The sequence below is a fragment of the Haliotis rubra genome, unplaced genomic scaffold (genome assembly GCF_003918875.1).
Source record: "Haliotis rubra isolate DU_JTF1 unplaced genomic scaffold, ASM391887v1 Scf436, whole genome shotgun sequence".
NCBI lineage: Eukaryota > Metazoa > Mollusca > Gastropoda > Lepetellida > Haliotidae > Haliotis > Haliotis rubra.
The window spans coordinates 483681-501178 of record NW_025767120.1 but is presented as its reverse complement, the minus strand read 5'-3'; the positions used below and the strand labels follow the sequence as shown (position 1 = coordinate 501178).

Sequence of the window (17498 nt, the reverse complement as noted above, 5' to 3'; positions counted from 1 at the left end):
ATTACTGTATCTGTCTTTTGGAAACATGAACTATAAATAGAGATCATGCATATTTCTTAAAAGAGGCTGTTTTGATACACATAATTGTTTGTTCATTGGCAGTAAATGAAGGATCATTTCACATCAGAATTTGTAAGAATGAAACCATATCACAATACAGTGGATATCCCTGCAATATTGTTGAAATGCTATCATATGGACAAAAACCAAGTCTGTAGCAACGTGGAAGAGTTTATTTAACATTTGTTTCTTACATATGGCCACTAAGATAACAATCCTTCACAATTGTAATGTTCAAGTATATAAATAATAGAAAAGACAATTATTGATTTGCTGTGAACCAACTGGAAAACACTAATGTGATAAGTCTGTTTTCTGTACAGGCTACAAGGTGAAGGTCATTTCAGTGTTTATATACATTGTACAATTTTCAGGCACACTGCTCCCTAAAATAAAGTTAGTCCACACAGTTTTATAGTTTCAATCTACACAAACAAGAAAACAGGAAATATTACTGTAATTGTAAATCAGCATTAACTGCAATGGTTAACAAGTGCATGCATAAAATTATTTGTCAAATCATCAATTAAGGTTATTGTGGTTAAGTTGGAATAATCAAATGTATCATTTTTATCAACAGTCGAAGTGTTAAATGTTTAATTACATTTCATTTACTTGACCGATCACAAATCAGCTACACAACCATATTCTGGTCCAATTTATTTAAGTGAGGAGCCTTTCAGAGCATATACAGTGTTTATCGAATTTTACACTATAAGTGAATACAGGAGTTACCCCCCTTTGTACAAAAAAGTTTTGGGGAACCGTCATTATCTTAAAAAAATATTTAGAGAGTTGTGAATACTATCAAATATACAGATCTGGACTTTGATAAATATAGCATATGAAAGACTAGCATAGGTGCATACACAATCCCATATCAACATGTTTATCTACATAACAGCTAAATCTGTTTACACTCCATAAAATAGATAGGTGACAATTCTGCTTTATTTCAAACAAAATACATCTTTTGACATCAACTAGCAATCACCGTATCTGGATAAGGTTTACCTGTTTGGATAATAGGACACAAACATATTATCATAGTAGTAATTAGTACCAGTGATAAGTAATAATCTCATGTTAATGTGTAACCCATGATAAGATCACAAAGGTATCAGTTCAGGAGCCATGTATTACAACAACTGCACATGCCAAGATGCAACAACACTGGCAAGTAAATGTGATAAAATACAGTCCCTAACGCCCTCAAAATATTTGGCACAAAGACATCAGAAACAGTAGTGAATTTAGACTGATATCAATGTGCATATGTTAACTCTGTGTAGTATAGTGTAGTGGTTTCGATGATTTAAAATGGCATGCATCCTAAATTGATGAAAATGTAGATATTAAGTTTCATCTAACAAGAAGTTATACAGGAACAGCAAGTGGTGTCAGTCCATTATTAGGCTACCATTGCTCCAAGTTTACTGGTACCCCTCTGACTACCAGGCTGTACCTGCCTCATCTTAATTTTAATTTCTCAAAAAAAATATCTCAAGATGCAGTTATATGCCACATGTTTACCTGTTTTTATATATGTCAACAGAAAACTGCTTGCATAGGATATCAACTGTACCTACAACCTTGAAAACTGGTGATCTCGCTGCTTCTCAGTTAATATATATTTTTAGTTCACAAAGAAGATACATTTCCTGATACAGTTATGATACAGATAAACAGATATGTTGCCTATGTTGGTCTTGACAACTGATACATGCAAGGCAACATCATTGGCCAGCATCACTTCCAAAACATCAAACAGCCAGAAAATATTACAAGTCAAACCAGATTCTAAAGCATTTCCATCTTAGAACTTAGCAAACAAACAAAACAGAACAAAACTAAAAGCAAAGTTGATCCAAATGAAGAACTGGGCAATGCATGCTAGACAATCCCAACACCGTCTGGCAGAAGCAGGCAGGTGGTAGAAAGTCCACACTGATATGATAAGAAGTACAAAGGCAGACAGACAATGAGTATATTGCATGAGAAAATTTGGAGTATAAATAACGGTTGGGATAAGTGTGTAAACACAATGTGACTAGGGCACTGATAATATCTTGTGATATGTACACTGGGTGCAGTTTTTCCATGTCATGCAGGTTATATCCATGAACTGCATCACAAAGTTGGTCCAGTCAATAGTTCCAGGAATGTATAAGATATACTGCTCACACTGAACAGTCTCATCACACAATATAAATGTTCTATTCACATGTAATGCCTGTTAAACTTTCAGTATGAAAGACTTGAGCACTAAACACTTCACTTTTTTCCATAACAACATGTCTGTATCATTGTCTCACAAACTTCACAATTATTTCCATGTCTGAATAACAATATTTTCACAGTCAAACACAATCACAGTGCTGTCTTCCTCATAGCTACTTTTTTGATCGATCGCTCTAGGTTCATTCTGTGTCCAACCTGAACAACACCAAGTTCAATGTAGTCATTTCTACCCAGACCTAGTAGCTTGGGTCCATCAATGCAGTTCTTTGCAAAACTTGACCTATACTGGCTCATACTGACACTGTCAAGCCAATCCATGACATCCGTACACAGCCAGGATTCAACAGCCTTTGTCTGGAATGGTCGGAGCGATTTTGGTTTGCCACTTTCTGAGTTGCCAAATTGTGGTGGAGGGGGAATACATTCCTCACCTTGTATTTCATCATACATTTGTTCACCTGAGTCATCAAATCCTGGTGGCGGTGGTGGTGGAGGGATAATATCATCATACTGTTGAGTATGCTTTGCTGGTGGAGATCCCGCTTCACCTTGTTCACTGGATAGAGTGCTCAGAGTGGAAACTGATGAGACCAGACTTGCTGCATCATCATGACCAAATGCTGACCCAAACTGTTCATTATTAGCATGACCACTCTCATCCGTACTGCTCTCATTGGCAAAAATAGGAGGCGGTGGGATGATGTCAATTTGAATGACACCATGGGCATTGGTCGGGGGTTTGTTCCCACCATCCTCAAATTCAGTTGGTGGGGCTACATAGCCACAATTAGATCCATTCTGAAGACCTTTCTCCTTCTTATTTCTGCTAAGCGTAAGACCAGCTTCAGTGTGAGAGTGATCTTCAGTGACACCACCCAACTCAACATTTCCCCCAGATTTCATTGTTCCATTCAAATTCAGACGGGCTTTCTCAAGCTTAGCAATCCTATCCCGGATGGACACTTTAGAATCTTCCTCAACAGATGAGCTTTTCAGTGGAATCACTTCAATGTTGTTTGTGTTAGAGTTTGTGGGTGTAGCATTTTTAGTTGTGGTATTCTTTTTTAGGGTTCCTGTATCTGTGCCATTTGATTTCTTCTGTAGCCACTCCTGCCTACGTTTCTCTGCCAGAGCCAAGAAATCACTAGGCTGAGGTGATTCAGAGTCTGATTTAGTTGCATTAGGTACACTGGCTGGAGTTTCCTTAGCTGTAACAGTTTTGCTAGGCACCTTTTTTGGCAGCTGTGTGGATTTAGCATTTGTCTCTGTTGCTGGTTTTGTAACTGGAGGTGGTGGTGCAGCAACTGTCTTTTTACTTTTTAATGTATTGGTATTCCCTAAAGGTACTTTTGAAGGATTCACAGAATGTTTCTCCTCAGCCATTTCTGGTGATGTTGCTTTCATATCTTTCCTATTAATGGTGTCACTTGAGAAGAAATATTTGGCAGACTGAAGCTTCTTTGTTTTCTGTAATTTTGATTCAATCGTTTCCACTACGGTAGAATCATCAACTTGGGACAACAGACTTTTACGTTTGGCTACTGCAGCCTTCAGGGCTTCATGATTCATTTCAAGTTTTGACTTCTGAGCAACAGCTGCAGGGACTGGCCTATCTGGTGCCATGAGTGGTCCATCTGACTGCATCCTTGCTTGTCTCTTAGCAACAGCAGCCATGATGTCATCTGTTGGTACAATAGGTGGACCTTGAGGAACTGGTTTTTGAGCTGCTGGACGTAGCTGAGGAGGTGTAGAGGATGGAAGAGGGGGTGGGTTAGAAGCAGGAGGTGGGGGTGGAGGAGGGGAGGTGGTGGTGCAGCAGCTACTGGTGGAGGAGGAGGGTGGGGGAGCTGTTTGAGGGGGTGGAGTGGTGTAGGAAGTGACTGTTGTAACTGGCTGACTTGTTTGAACTACAATAGAAGTTAGTGGTGGTGGTGGTGGTGGCATAATATTGATTTTATCTGAGGAAGTATCCCGATCTCCACTCATATTGGACTGGACTGAGGAGCGCCGAGAACTATTGGTACTGGAAGGCACTGAGGGTGGCAAGGGTGCTGGCTGCTGAGGACGAGGAGGAATCACCAGTTTGGTTGTTCCACTGGAGGGATCATTTGAGAATGGAGCAGTAGAAGACGGAATGTCTGAATGAATTGTGTAACGTTTGTTCTGAGGAGAATTTTTCTGTGATGCTTCTCCTCCTACTGAAATCACAGTTTTATTCTCACTAGCATTTCTGGACCCTGTAGATTTATGAGACGATGCACTAGACTGTCGACTGAAAGTCCCTTGAACTTTCGTGCTAGAACTCGAGGACACTGACTCAGCTTTTTCCTCATCACTCTCAACATCATAGTCAGGTTCAGGTTCTGCTTCATAGAAGTTCTTTTCCTTCTTCTGCCCTTTGTGCACATCTGCTGTCACAAGCAAAGTAGCATTAGGATGTTTTTGCATGAAACTTGCTGCACTCTCATAAACCTTATCTTCTGCAAAAGACACACCAGGTTTGTCTGTCTCATTCTCTGCATCTGGTGGTACAGCAATATTTCCAGCACTGGCACTTCTCTGGTGAGCCTTCAGTTTGGCCTGTTCTAGAGAAGCTGTTGTTACCTGTGGGTGTTTCGTCAGCCTTGCCAAAGTGCCAGGTCGAAAACTTGATTCATATGGAGAATCTCGAGCCTTTGTTTTCTGGATGTCCTCTGAGACATTGGCATATGTGGTACTGATTGAGACAACTTCTGCCTTCATTGGAGGAGGCGGTGGAGCAGGGCGTTTTGGTGTGGGTTGACGACTTGGAATCTGAGGAACTGAGTATGGAGGCTCATCCTGACTAAGATTTAGCTTGGATGCACTTCCACTACTGACAGCAGCTTGGAGTACTTTTGGATCAATGTAGGCTACTGGCCTCTTCACAGATGGAGTCATGTATATTGGTCCCCTCAGACTTGAAGGTTCAGAGGTTTTCACTACTACAGGAGAGACATGAGACTTGCTCCAGGTTGCTCCTGGGCCAGGTCTTTCTTGTCCAACTGCTCCAGAGCCAATTGCAACACCTGACTTGGCATAGATAGCCTCTGGCTTAGTTAACACCATCTCACCAGCAAGATCCGGTGTGCTCTTGGATCTTTCCATGTTGCTGATGGTTCCATTCTGTTTCTTATGGTACTTCATAATCCGCAGTTCTGATGGACTCACATAATCCTTGTTCTTTGTCTTGCCATGTTCTGTCTTCTCGCTGACCAAAATGCTGTCCAGATCAACCACAGACATCCTCTTAGCTGAATGAGATGCACGCACTGATGCTGTTTTAGGTTCTGATCCACCGTCATTGGGCATTGAAGAGCGCCGAGCATACTGATTGCCATCATACTCTGCTAGAGTCTGGTCAAGTTTTTCTGAAATAACAACAACAAAATTCATACACATTTATCATCAGACAATGAGTCCATAAACATATTTGATGAATTCATTTACACCTACATGAAAGCTTGATCAGACTGGCTTTATGCATGAGATATTTAATTCCATGTGATTCATAAGAAGATACTAATGAAGCTAAAATCAAACCACATGAATCATGATTACCTATTTCTGCAAGTCCCTCTGCCATTGACTTAGACGTAGCTTTACTGTAGGACAAAGATGTTTGTGGATCTCGGCGAGGAGGAGCAGGAGCTGCAACAATATAACACAGGTGCATATCTTGATAAACAATATCAATTCCAGAGAAGCAATAAAAAACATTAATTGTATCAAATTCACATTCATTTCTTGTGCAATTCCAGTAATTGTAATGTACATACCTTGTCTCTTGCGGTTTGGAAGTGTCATGACACCATCTTGGTGTACAAACCAATCACTGTTTCGGTCAAGAGGCCGAACTGTCACCACTGTCATAGCCAGGGTGGAGCGTGCTGTGCGAATCAGCTGTACAACTCGTTCATGTGAGGCACGAACAACGTTCTCTCCATTGATCTGTTGACAAGAAGACCACAGTTTAAATGACAATAACAGGAAACTATTGCCTTTCATAATGAAATACAGATTGTAATTTAATGTTCATTTTAAAACAAGCTGGGATTCTATCACAATAAACAATACCATAATTATACAACACATGTTTCTTGCAAAAGACACATAAAAATATTTCCTTATTTTCAGTATGAATGTTGAACATGCATTTGAACTGAGTATGTAACATATAGCTTCAATTTTGATTTTTTTAAATTGTGTAAACATTTCTTTTACTTCTTTCTAAAATCAAATGCATATCTTCATAACATTCTATACACGTTCCATATTAAAGAGATTTTCGCACATTGTTTACATAAAGTCCTAACTGATCAAGTGTGAGTATGAAATCTACCAATACATATGTGCTTAACCCTAAGGAAGAAAGTCTTTGTCATAAATTGTATCATATAGAATAAACTTGCTATCAGCAAGACTTCATCTAGATTTAGCAACTGTGATCTAAATGTGTACTGATGGGACTTCCTCACACTCCAGTGAGACGAAAACAACAATACCTCAGTTATGTGTGTGTATTGAACACTCAGGCATAGAATCAATTACTCAGTTATGCGTACTCACTCAACTTAATTTAATATTTAATGCAGTATGGGACTATGTTCACAGATGACTGAATCCAAAGAAGATGAGCGTTCAATACACCATCAACCGTTCATGCAAACATCTATTTTAGCAATTAAACTGAAATGGGGATAAATTAATCCAAGTCACAATCTCTTCAAAAACGTATCCTAAGGTAATGGCATGACTGGTCACTTAGGGTTGTGTGAGTGATGGCATGGTGGCATTCAGAGTGAGATGTGTTACCCAATATTGCACACATCCTGTGTTATGATGTGACCAGACAATATGGATGTCAACAGACAAGCATCAAGCAGTTCTTGATGGTAGGGGCTGCATGTGTTTGGTGATGACCACAGGCAATATCAAATCAAACATGGCGGTGGGCGTAAATAGTGGGACCTCAAATGGCCACTGGTATGGTTGGGGAATGTCAATCTCAATGCTGTAGCTGTGTGTATTGACCTAAGGCTAAAAAACAGGAAGGTCTGCTTAACGTGGAGTGACCCAAACATGTCATCTTAGAGCACTTCTTTATGCTTGGATGAATGCAAAGGAGTTCACCACTTAACATACCAGCCAATGAATTACCTTATGATGAAAAGTCAATATTGTCTTATGACTGTTTCATGACACATGTAAAAGCATGATCAGATTATATTTTCTTCAGTTAATTAGAGGCAAGCTGGTGTGTGAAAGAAGATTCCCTGAAATCAAAGCTAACACATTTGTTTTCTAGTTGCATATTTTCACCAATCTTTGTTCCATTTCTACAAAATGAAAGCAAATGTCATCTTATTTTTTACTGAGATTTTCCTTTGGACTGTTTTTAAAACTTGTTTCATAATCATATATTCTTAGCTTGAAAATGAAAATGATAAAAAAACAAAAACATTTTGAACTTTAACATTCAAATTATCACAACCTGAGAGTAAGCTAAAAGCACTTATAATACATTGTGACTAACATTCTCTTGGAAGAGAGCCATAGCAAAGTCAATATTTGTCTAACCAACTATCTTATCACTGCTACCTCATGACAGCTCAATGGTTGCCACCTTTATATACCTCCTGCATTGGGAAAGCTATACTTATCAGGACCTAAGCAAGCATGATACAAAAGTGTGGGTTTATCTGCCACAAACACCCTGATTACTACAGCTAAAACTAAAAGACATGGATATGGAAAGACTTGAACAACTAAAAGATGTGTGTGCGCTGGTTTAAGTTTCTGCATAGTCATTACAAATGTGTTATTCTGGGTGGTTTGTCAAGGGAATCAGAATTAGTAGTGACCAAACATGAATATTCGTCTGGAGTAATAACTGGAGACACCATTCAGCTGTGCCAAGTCATAGGTTCACAATACGTTGAATTAAGTGTCTGCCTATTCAACTGCCAACTTCTTTCACAGCAAGTCATGAAGCTATAATGTGAGTATAATTAAACAGCAAGAAGATTTCACCTGTCCTGAAGTTTCATGCACCATGAAATTACAATGAATCACTGTTGAAAGAACAAACTATCACTCAGGTCACCAGGGGCAGATCACACCAGTCCACATCTCATTTGAACTAGTGGCTTATATGAAACAACTAGACAGGGGGAGAAAACAACTAGTTGCTCTGAATTTTCATTAGTTTTAGATGAACAGACAAGTGGCTGTGTTTATCTCTGAGACACTTGAATTCTGAACCCAAATTAAACTATCAAGAAACAGTTTTCTTCAGTAAAATACAACATAATACGAGATAAAAAAGTCGAATACAAATAGTTGACTTTAATTCGCTTAAATCTTGCTCATGTTCATGATCAAAATACAATCTGAATTATGTTTCTTTGAATTTTGTACACAAATGGAATAATTGCATATACCCTTTTATGCAAATATTGACTCATTCCGAATACATTTTTCTTTCAGCATCCACATGGAGCAAAGTTAGCCAATCTTTTGTCTGCCAGTGTTGAGATCTCATTGACAAAGCCAACACCGTAAACCTATTCCAAGATGTTGACAAAGTCATGCTAAATTCTTCTTCACAGTGTTACATGCAGCAGACATAGCCCCATGGCAGTAGTCACTAAATCAGACGTTTACATTCTCAACCCCAAAAGCCTTTAAACGGGCTCACCCAACCTCCTCAAACCCAAGAAAACACATTCACAGTGGAGATGGTTAAGGAGATCGAGTGGAGTCTGACAGTCAAAAGTCGTCAGACAAAGTCTCTGCAGCTGTCAGGAGTGTTTCTTTACTTGCAAGGCTGAGTATGACAATATGGTCTATAATACAATGAGTTATACGCTGATACTATTAAATTTAAATCCTGCAGATGAATAATAAAAGTATCACAACAATGACCAGTGTCAGATTTGCTTAATCTCATGGAATCATAGTCTTTTTCACTGTGCCAATTTTAACCCAAACCAAAACAACCATATAAAACTCTTTGTCACAGTCAAGCTGAACATTTTCCCCATGGACAATTCAAAACACTGACATTCAGCTAGCTTGAAAGCAAAGAACAAATTTTCAGATTCCACTACATCTATATTAAGTTACAGACAACATGAAATGGAAGTGTGAGCGATACATTAGTGTCAATGATAGCTGATGAATAGCAGTGATTAAAATGACTTTGCAATATCCAAGACGTCTGCAGTCTGTAAATACAATCCCAGACAGACCAGAATATATGGAATAATTTGCATGCAGATCCACATTATAAGCTGTTCCAGAGGATAAGGACAGAACCAATGATTCATAGAAATCCTGATACTCAACACCACAGAAACAAGTCAGTCATCATTCATAAATCTTCATCCTGATTGATGACAGTGTTGATGTAGAGAGGATGTTGAAGTCCGGTGACACAGAGCACCGGAATAGTTGATACAAAATGACTACATGACTCTCAGTACTTGGGGATTGTTATGATTTATGCCAGTTTATCTGGTGATTGATAACTTTATTATCAGACTTGATTCCCCCATGAGGGTTTAAGACAAAGGTCAACAGTGGTATTGAGATTGTAGTGGACAGTGACGCACTACTGTCTATCTCCTCACATCAAAGAGTGATGAGTGGCAGAGAAAAATAGCTTTCAGTGAGATCAATAGCCATGTGATTAACTTTTGTCATGAGCATTAGAGGAGTAGAGGTACATGATGACATAGTTATAGCAGAGAATGATTGGGTATGTTTGTAAGATTTGCGTAACAGATATTACACTTCTGTTTGAAGAATTCAGTTTTGAACCCCAAATTCTCCTTGACTGTCAGCATTTGGAGCAGTCAGCTTACAGGTTTCTGCCTACTGGGCATACTGAATTACTGTATGTATCCAGCTGCTTTTCACATGGCAATCCTATAAAAAGTGACAAGCAAGCGCAAGTATCAAGTGTTTCCATACAATTTGGGATAGTTAATACTGAAGTATTAAGTAATACACTTTAGGCTTAACATAAGCAGCTACTGACATAATGGCTTCTAAAATCTCCAAAAGGGATTCCATTCCATGGCAGAATTGGTTGCCAAGTATCAACATGTCACTAAAATCAGGACTGATTGTTAGTAAATGTACAATTCAACATGGGTCATTAATAACACCAAGCATGGGTTCACTCGACTCTAACAACCTGATAGAGCTGTGTAATTTGCATTCCTTCAATCATTCTGCAAAATGGTTCTCCATCATGGGAATAAACACAAACAGTTGTACATTTGTCTTCAAGAGCATTAGAACAATGATCCACAGGAAAATGGATGATCCTCACACTATGTGACAATGGGAAGAAAGACATCTTCTTTGACGCAGACTAAGAATTACCTTAGGAAACTGTTTTTGTTCCCATAATGAGACAAACAAAATGTCTTTGTATTGTGGAAGAAAGCTGTGACAAGAAACCAACAGAAGCCATCAACTATGAATGTGTGCCTGACATGATACCATCACACACCAGCTGTCAACCTCCACAATAACCCTGACAGTCCACATCAACACACAGAAAATACCTGATATTTTCCAGGAAGTAATCACTTCCTAAAACCTGACAATCAGGACAATAGCAGGCCTTTGTGTCATTACAGGATATTGGCAACAGCAGAGAAATCATTAGTCAAAATGAAACATTCACCCTAACAACTCCACTTGACATGAAAATTTGTTGACAGTGTTGAAATTCATTTGAAGTAAATATACTGTGGCAGAAATGAAGAAAACTGTTGACAACACATGCTTTTCTTGGTTCTCCTGACTCTACAAATAAGTGAAAGCATATTTCATTATGTACAAAGGAGCTACTCCAAGGATTAAGGACAGCTTAAACAGTGTCACTTGACAGCCTAATGTAAACTGAAGTACAAAAAAATTGGGCTGTGGTTATAAAATTGTTGACTTTTGGTCACAGGTTTTTCATAATACCAGGCTTTAGACAAACTAAGCAGTATGTACACAGACTGCCAATGTTCCACTGAAAATGTAAAGTTCCATAGTTTCACAATAGACCATGCATACTGTTTCACAGCTAGGTTCAGAGAACAAATGATGCAACACACAGTTCCCTTGAAACAGTGACACTCATATCTGAAAAGTTCCCTGAGCTGGACTATATTTTCACTTGAGGTACACTTCAAATAAACAGATATAACAGGTGTCTGATAAAACTATCATTTGCCATTTCCAGTTGATTGTAGTGTTAATACATGTATATGGATTATGATTAAGTCAGTTTACAAGCAATAAGCAAGGAATCTTTTGTACAAAACTTATTTTCAAAACATAGGATTCCAGGAACTCCATGGCATATGAACATTATTGAATACTGGTAGTAATGACAAGAACAGTCTGTGAATGTCAGGCATACAATGGTGTAACTATCCATGGTATCTGTTGTTTGTGACTTGAAGATTTAAACTTGAGTGTCAGGCAGACCTTACATGGCACTCCATTGTCAAATAGGATAGATGGAATATCAGCACATAACATCATACAGAATATGCTTTGTAACAGGTCTTGGATCATTCAACAAATCAACAGAAGCATACAGCAGTTCAAAGCCACAATAAAGACTGTCCAAACTGTTCAAACGTACATGTCGAGTGTGGCAGACAGAACAACGCAGGCACATGTACGGCCAAATTAAAACATGACGTTATAAAAACACACGAACCTTCTGTGTTTGACGACAATGTTTAAAGGAAAGACGTGTTGACATATATGCATTAGAAGCTCAATAAAGCAAACAAATGCCAAATATTACACATGCCTTCAACAAACTTCTATTATTTAGGAAGTTGCAGAAAGGTGTGAAATAAACCTATGAATGAATGTCCTTCAGTCTGAGATTCTACATGACATACTTAAAGAAGTCGATGATCACATTTTCTCCAGGTTAAGTCAATTGTGCATCTTAAGTCAATATTTGGTATATATTAAAGGTACAAATCTCACCTCCAGTAAGAAATCCCCAGCTTTGAGGCCCACTCTGTCTGCTTGGCTACCTTGATCCACACTGTCCAGGTACTGCAGAGCAGGAAATTCGGGAGTAGGCTGGAAGTCCAATGTCCCAGATTGTGTCTGGGCTGAAACAATCAACAACATTATTGATTACCGCATGGGAAATGTAAAGAAATGTATTTAAGTTGTCCTCTAAATGCTGGACATTTGTTTACTACCTATAAGAAGAACATTTCTGTTTATTGACACTACGGACATCACATTATCTTAATTACTGTATACAACTGTCAAATCACACAAGGCAACAGAAGCATCAGTTCAGTGGTGTCCTACAGAATTTCAGCAAACAGGATATAATTAAGTGATCTCTGAAGTCTGGTGCAACATGGTTTTGCAAATGTGTGTGGTACAAGTGTATTTCTGTATGGTCAGGTCTGTATCGTGTTTGTTACAGCAGCTGTATTTCAAAGCCTGTTTGGATCATCATTGTCCTTTTAACTAAATCCATTGCAAACTGACTAATTTGTAGTAGCTATAACAGAATGTTATACACAGAAACAACCTCAGTATATAGTAGCTCTATGTTAAGCATGCAGAGGGAACACACTAACCACTAGACTCACCTATAAATTGATGTAGAAGCATATAACACTACATATAAAATGTCTAGCAAAATAACAAAATGGCCTTCAACAGGTATTGGTGCTACAGCAACAATGGAGAAAAAGACAGATGTATTTCTACAACAAAAATACTTCCTATCTGAACATGGCTTGGTTCCACAACAGAATGTCCTTGGATTCCATATATACCTTCAACACAATTTAAACAATTTTTTCACATTAGGATGCCAAGTGTCTGGTAATAGCAACTTTCCGCTCACTGGTACATGGTAATTCCACATTGAGCCTACGTTTAACCGCTTCCACCAGATCCATGTTTGGCTTATTCACTTCTTGGTGGAAGCCTTTCTTAAAACAAATGGAATACCTCATCCATGTTTATGATTAATCAGGATTTCCTAAACATGGCACAAGCACACTGTTCCGATAATAGGACTCATGAAAGGTAGGATGCATTTTAGAGCTCAACAACTTCTTTGCTTGTAATTAGCTTTGATGTGAAAAATGGCACTCAGACATTGAAAGTGGCCAGTCTAGAAATATCTTGGGGTTAACATTTGTTTGACAGACATTCATCTAAAATGAACTTTTTTGAACAGATTGGAAAGAGATTTTTTATAAGTTATTGGGATTTGTGGATACTAAAAAATATTTTTATTAAACATTGTAAAAATGTGCATACAAAGCATTTATTACATCACAGACATAATTAGTCCAAACAAAACAACACAATAATACCTGAACAAGTTAATATCAGAGAAGTAGACCAAAACATTTGAATTTGAAGTCAGGACAGTAGGGAGAAAAACATGTAGAAACTATTGATTGCATATCATACAGTCTCAAGCTAATAGCACACTTTAATGTTCAAAAAGTCTGAAGTTACAAAAACAGGATATATACCCAAAATATCTCGTCAGATTTCACATTTGGGTCAATAAATCCACACAACATTACTTTTTACTATTCATGAAGCATTTAAAATTACTTCTTATTCTATTTTCACATATTTGAATGTTTTCAATACACCTTTTCTTTAAACACTTTCAATTACATTAGATGAGTGAAATGAAACAGTGTTGAAAGACTCTGTCCCTTTATAAGCAATATTTAGTAGACCTTCAGACCTCCCTCCAGACATCAGCTTTAACAACAAAGGAAGAACTTAGCATCACTGAAAACCCAGTGAGTCTTCCTTTATGGTGTGCTCATGTTATGGACAAATGTTCATCTGGGACTTCACAACGTCAACATAACAGAGACAACAGCCAGATTTGCAAGTCCCTAATCTTTTCAAATATTCACAGCAGATGGAATTTGGAAGGCAAAATGTTTTGAGAGATTTGGTCAATCTGACAAGTTCTGTTATCATTCCAACAAATTACTAGCAACATAAAAAGTCAAACTGCTCAGAATCTTTCTGGCAAGAAATAGATCAAACAGTATACTATATGCAATGAAAACAAACAGCTATCAGTGAGAGAACAAACATAGCAACAATGTCACATTTTTGCATAACAGATGCAATACATGTATTCTGCCATATATAGTGCAAATATCAAAGCAATCCTTAATGAACTAGTTTACAAGGGCACTTTGGGTTTTCTTCTCTGAAATGTCAGTGATCTTGAGTCTTTGTGAAGGCTAAAGCAGGTGTGAGAAGGAACAAGTGGTCTTCAGGGTCTTACACATAATTTCACCTTATCAAATACATGTCTAGTCCAGGTTTTGTTGAGCTGAAGAGAACACCCTCTTCCTGAGGCCAGCATCATCCCCTAAATCTGAAGCATTTTCAAAATCTCGTTGTTTCCAGAAAGCTTTCTTTTTCTTTGTTTTCTCTCACTAGGCAACTGCTATCATAAGCCCAAAATTGTCCTTTCCAAGGTTCAAGCTCTAAAGACTAACCAGACTTGAAACATCGCCACAGACTGTGGCCATTCCAGTACAAAACACAGATGTTATGAATATGTTATTCAATGGCAATATCACAATAGTTTAAAACCAAAACCTGAATTTGCAATCTGAAAAAGTCCTTTCTAAAGTGAACAGATGAGACCTAAATCAAGGTGAAGGATCTGGACATTGATACAAGTTCCTGAATGCAGAGCTGGTCCTTTATTCGATGTGTTGAGGGCATGAAATGAGATCATGAAGATTTTCAAATGTTTATAGAAATTATCACTATTTAATGAGGTGCACTTTGCCCCTGTAGTTTGCATTTTCAATGAATCATACAAACGCTTCATGCTTAAGTGAACACTTTCACCTTGTTGAGCCAGAGGCAGTGGTTGAGGTATTTATCTTTATTGTATTCTCAAAGTCATTCATGTCCTACTATGTTTACACTGTGTGAAAGTTTAAAAATCATAGGAAGTTAGGAATGAATATTTCATTTATTCATTTATATCCAATCTCTGTGTACAGACCGGAAACCAGTATCATCTTCATGTCTTAAGTAGTAACCTAGCCTACTTACAGAATAGAACCCTTTTCCAAACACACACCAACACATGTATAACTATCATTATTTTGCAGGTACATGTGAGGTTTTTCTTATGATGAGCAAAGCTTCATCATTAATACACAGTTTATTACACATGAATATTCACACTGCATTTTGAGTCAATCAAAAACAACAACAATGATATATCACTTCAATCAGAAATAAGTGAAAGAAATTTGCTATTTTCTTTGCTTTTATAAAGATTCCTTGAAAATGTTACCCCTATAAAAAATATGAAAATATGTGAGAATGAGACATGTGTCACCTGGGGCAAAGCAGTCTACATTAGCAGTATTTACTCATTGATGATATCACACAATAACGCCTACATACTTCTATTACTATGACAACCAGTAAATTCTCCAGAAAACAATTCTTTCAAAGAATCAAAATATGACAAAGAGTCTTAATCATCTAAATTTTTCATTTGATATTGTCAAACTATTTGTCAGGTTCAGCATATAACATCCAAGAAGTGTACAGACTTCAGAGTTTGTACGTAAACTACAATGTATCTGTAATATGTTCTGCTGCCCTGCCATTAAACACCTACAGTCTATAATTATATCATTACAGCTTGGAATGGGAATACTCCTGACCAAAGCAAATACATACACCCTACTAACTGAATTGAAAAAATATGTGAAGAAGATAATTTGCCTTCGAAACCTTTTCCTCATTGTTTGACTTTCATCAAGGACATGTTGAAAGGAAATAACATCAAAAGCGCAATAAATTAATGATCCGCCTAGATTGATGTAAAAAGGAACAAATTTTGCTATGCAATGTAGGCTTTGGATGTTGCTCTATTCACAGGTTCCTGTGGAGTGCCCGTCCTGCTTTTAAACAAAATGATGTAACAATGAGCTTTATTGTTGTTTGTTGTGTGACAACCTGTGTTGTTTGTGTGCAACACAGATGGTATTCCGCAGCCAACATTCCCCTGAACAGCCCTACAGTAGGAGCTCCTCATACTCCCAGTATCTCAATCTCACCTCTGTAAACACATTTACAACAGGTGCTTGCTTCCATCAAAAATATTCAAATCATTTATACCCAAAAGACATCAGTTCGGATTTATACATGCAACAGTATGAGCTATAAATAATAACTATCTTAGCCTATTGTACAAAATCAAAACACTTCGCCATTCCAGTCCAAAATTGTTAATTTTTTAATTTATTTGATATCAAGTTTGGCCAAACAAATTCTGCTACCAATTTATACATGTCAATTTGCATTAAGATTGCAAACACGTTGGGGACATTTTCATGTGGTCAACAGTTGAAAATACTAACAATTTTGTTGATACACCAGAACCCTTCGTCTGAGATATTCACTGAAAACACAGGAAAAGTATGATTTATGAAGAATGTTCCCAAGAAATTATTGCTGCTATTTCTTTGTTTGCAGACCAATAACAGAAGTCCTTGACAGACCCCTTATGTTCTAGGTTCTCTCTGCGGGCAAATATTAACACAGAATCCCCCCCCAAATATCAAGTGTCAAATTTCTAACTTGTGGCCACATGACCAGCATGTTTTAGCACTGTCACCAAGTACAAGTCAAATTGGTTACCAATATAAGTAAGCTAGTCTACATTACTGTAGCAGTACTAAGAAGGCAAACTACAAGGCAGTAACATTCCTGTTGCATCCAGTTGGAGCAGTATGCGTGTGTAATAGGGCTGTGGTGAGTTAACAAAGGGAGGACAAATACGCTAAACTGATGGACAAATACAGCTAAACAAAACTTCAAACACTGCCAAGACCACATCTGTAACAGCTCCATACATGACACACACACACACACAGATGTGGACATCAGCTGGCCAGGAAAAAATAACCTGCACTATACAACATGAACACATCAAGCAAAATTCAATTTTTTTAATTCGAAATTGGATGATCTTGAATGTTTTGAAAATTCATGAATTGTCTGGAAGAAAAATCTGATACAATATATCATCAGTTAACATTTAGTGTAGCATCAGAGAAAATATCCTTTATGATATTGATATAGAACATGTT

At 37.7% G+C, this 17498-nt stretch overlaps 1 protein-coding gene and 1 long non-coding RNA gene across 2 annotated transcripts in view; one reads left to right on the top strand and one right to left on the bottom strand.

Annotated features, from left to right (window-relative positions):
* Nucleotides 1–218: 218 nt before the first annotated feature.
* LOC124289198 overlaps nt 219–17498 on the bottom strand; it is a 101587-nt gene continuing 84307 nt past the window's right edge. The window contains exons 21-24 of the mRNA XM_046725804.1: nt 12337–12467; nt 6099–6270; nt 5881–5970; nt 219–5690 (exon numbers count right to left, since the gene is read on the bottom strand). Coding sequence (XP_046581760.1) covers nt 2431–5690; nt 5881–5970; nt 6099–6270; nt 12337–12467 — 3653 coding nt within the window. The 3' untranslated portion in view covers nt 219–2430. The remainder of the gene's footprint in view (nt 5691–5880; nt 5971–6098; nt 6271–12336; nt 12468–17498) is intronic.
* On the top strand, nt 7999–9243 carry LOC124289209. Its single transcript, XR_006901626.1, has 2 exons — nt 7999–8320; nt 8809–9243. It is a non-coding gene; the product is annotated as an uncharacterized LOC124289209 (long non-coding RNA).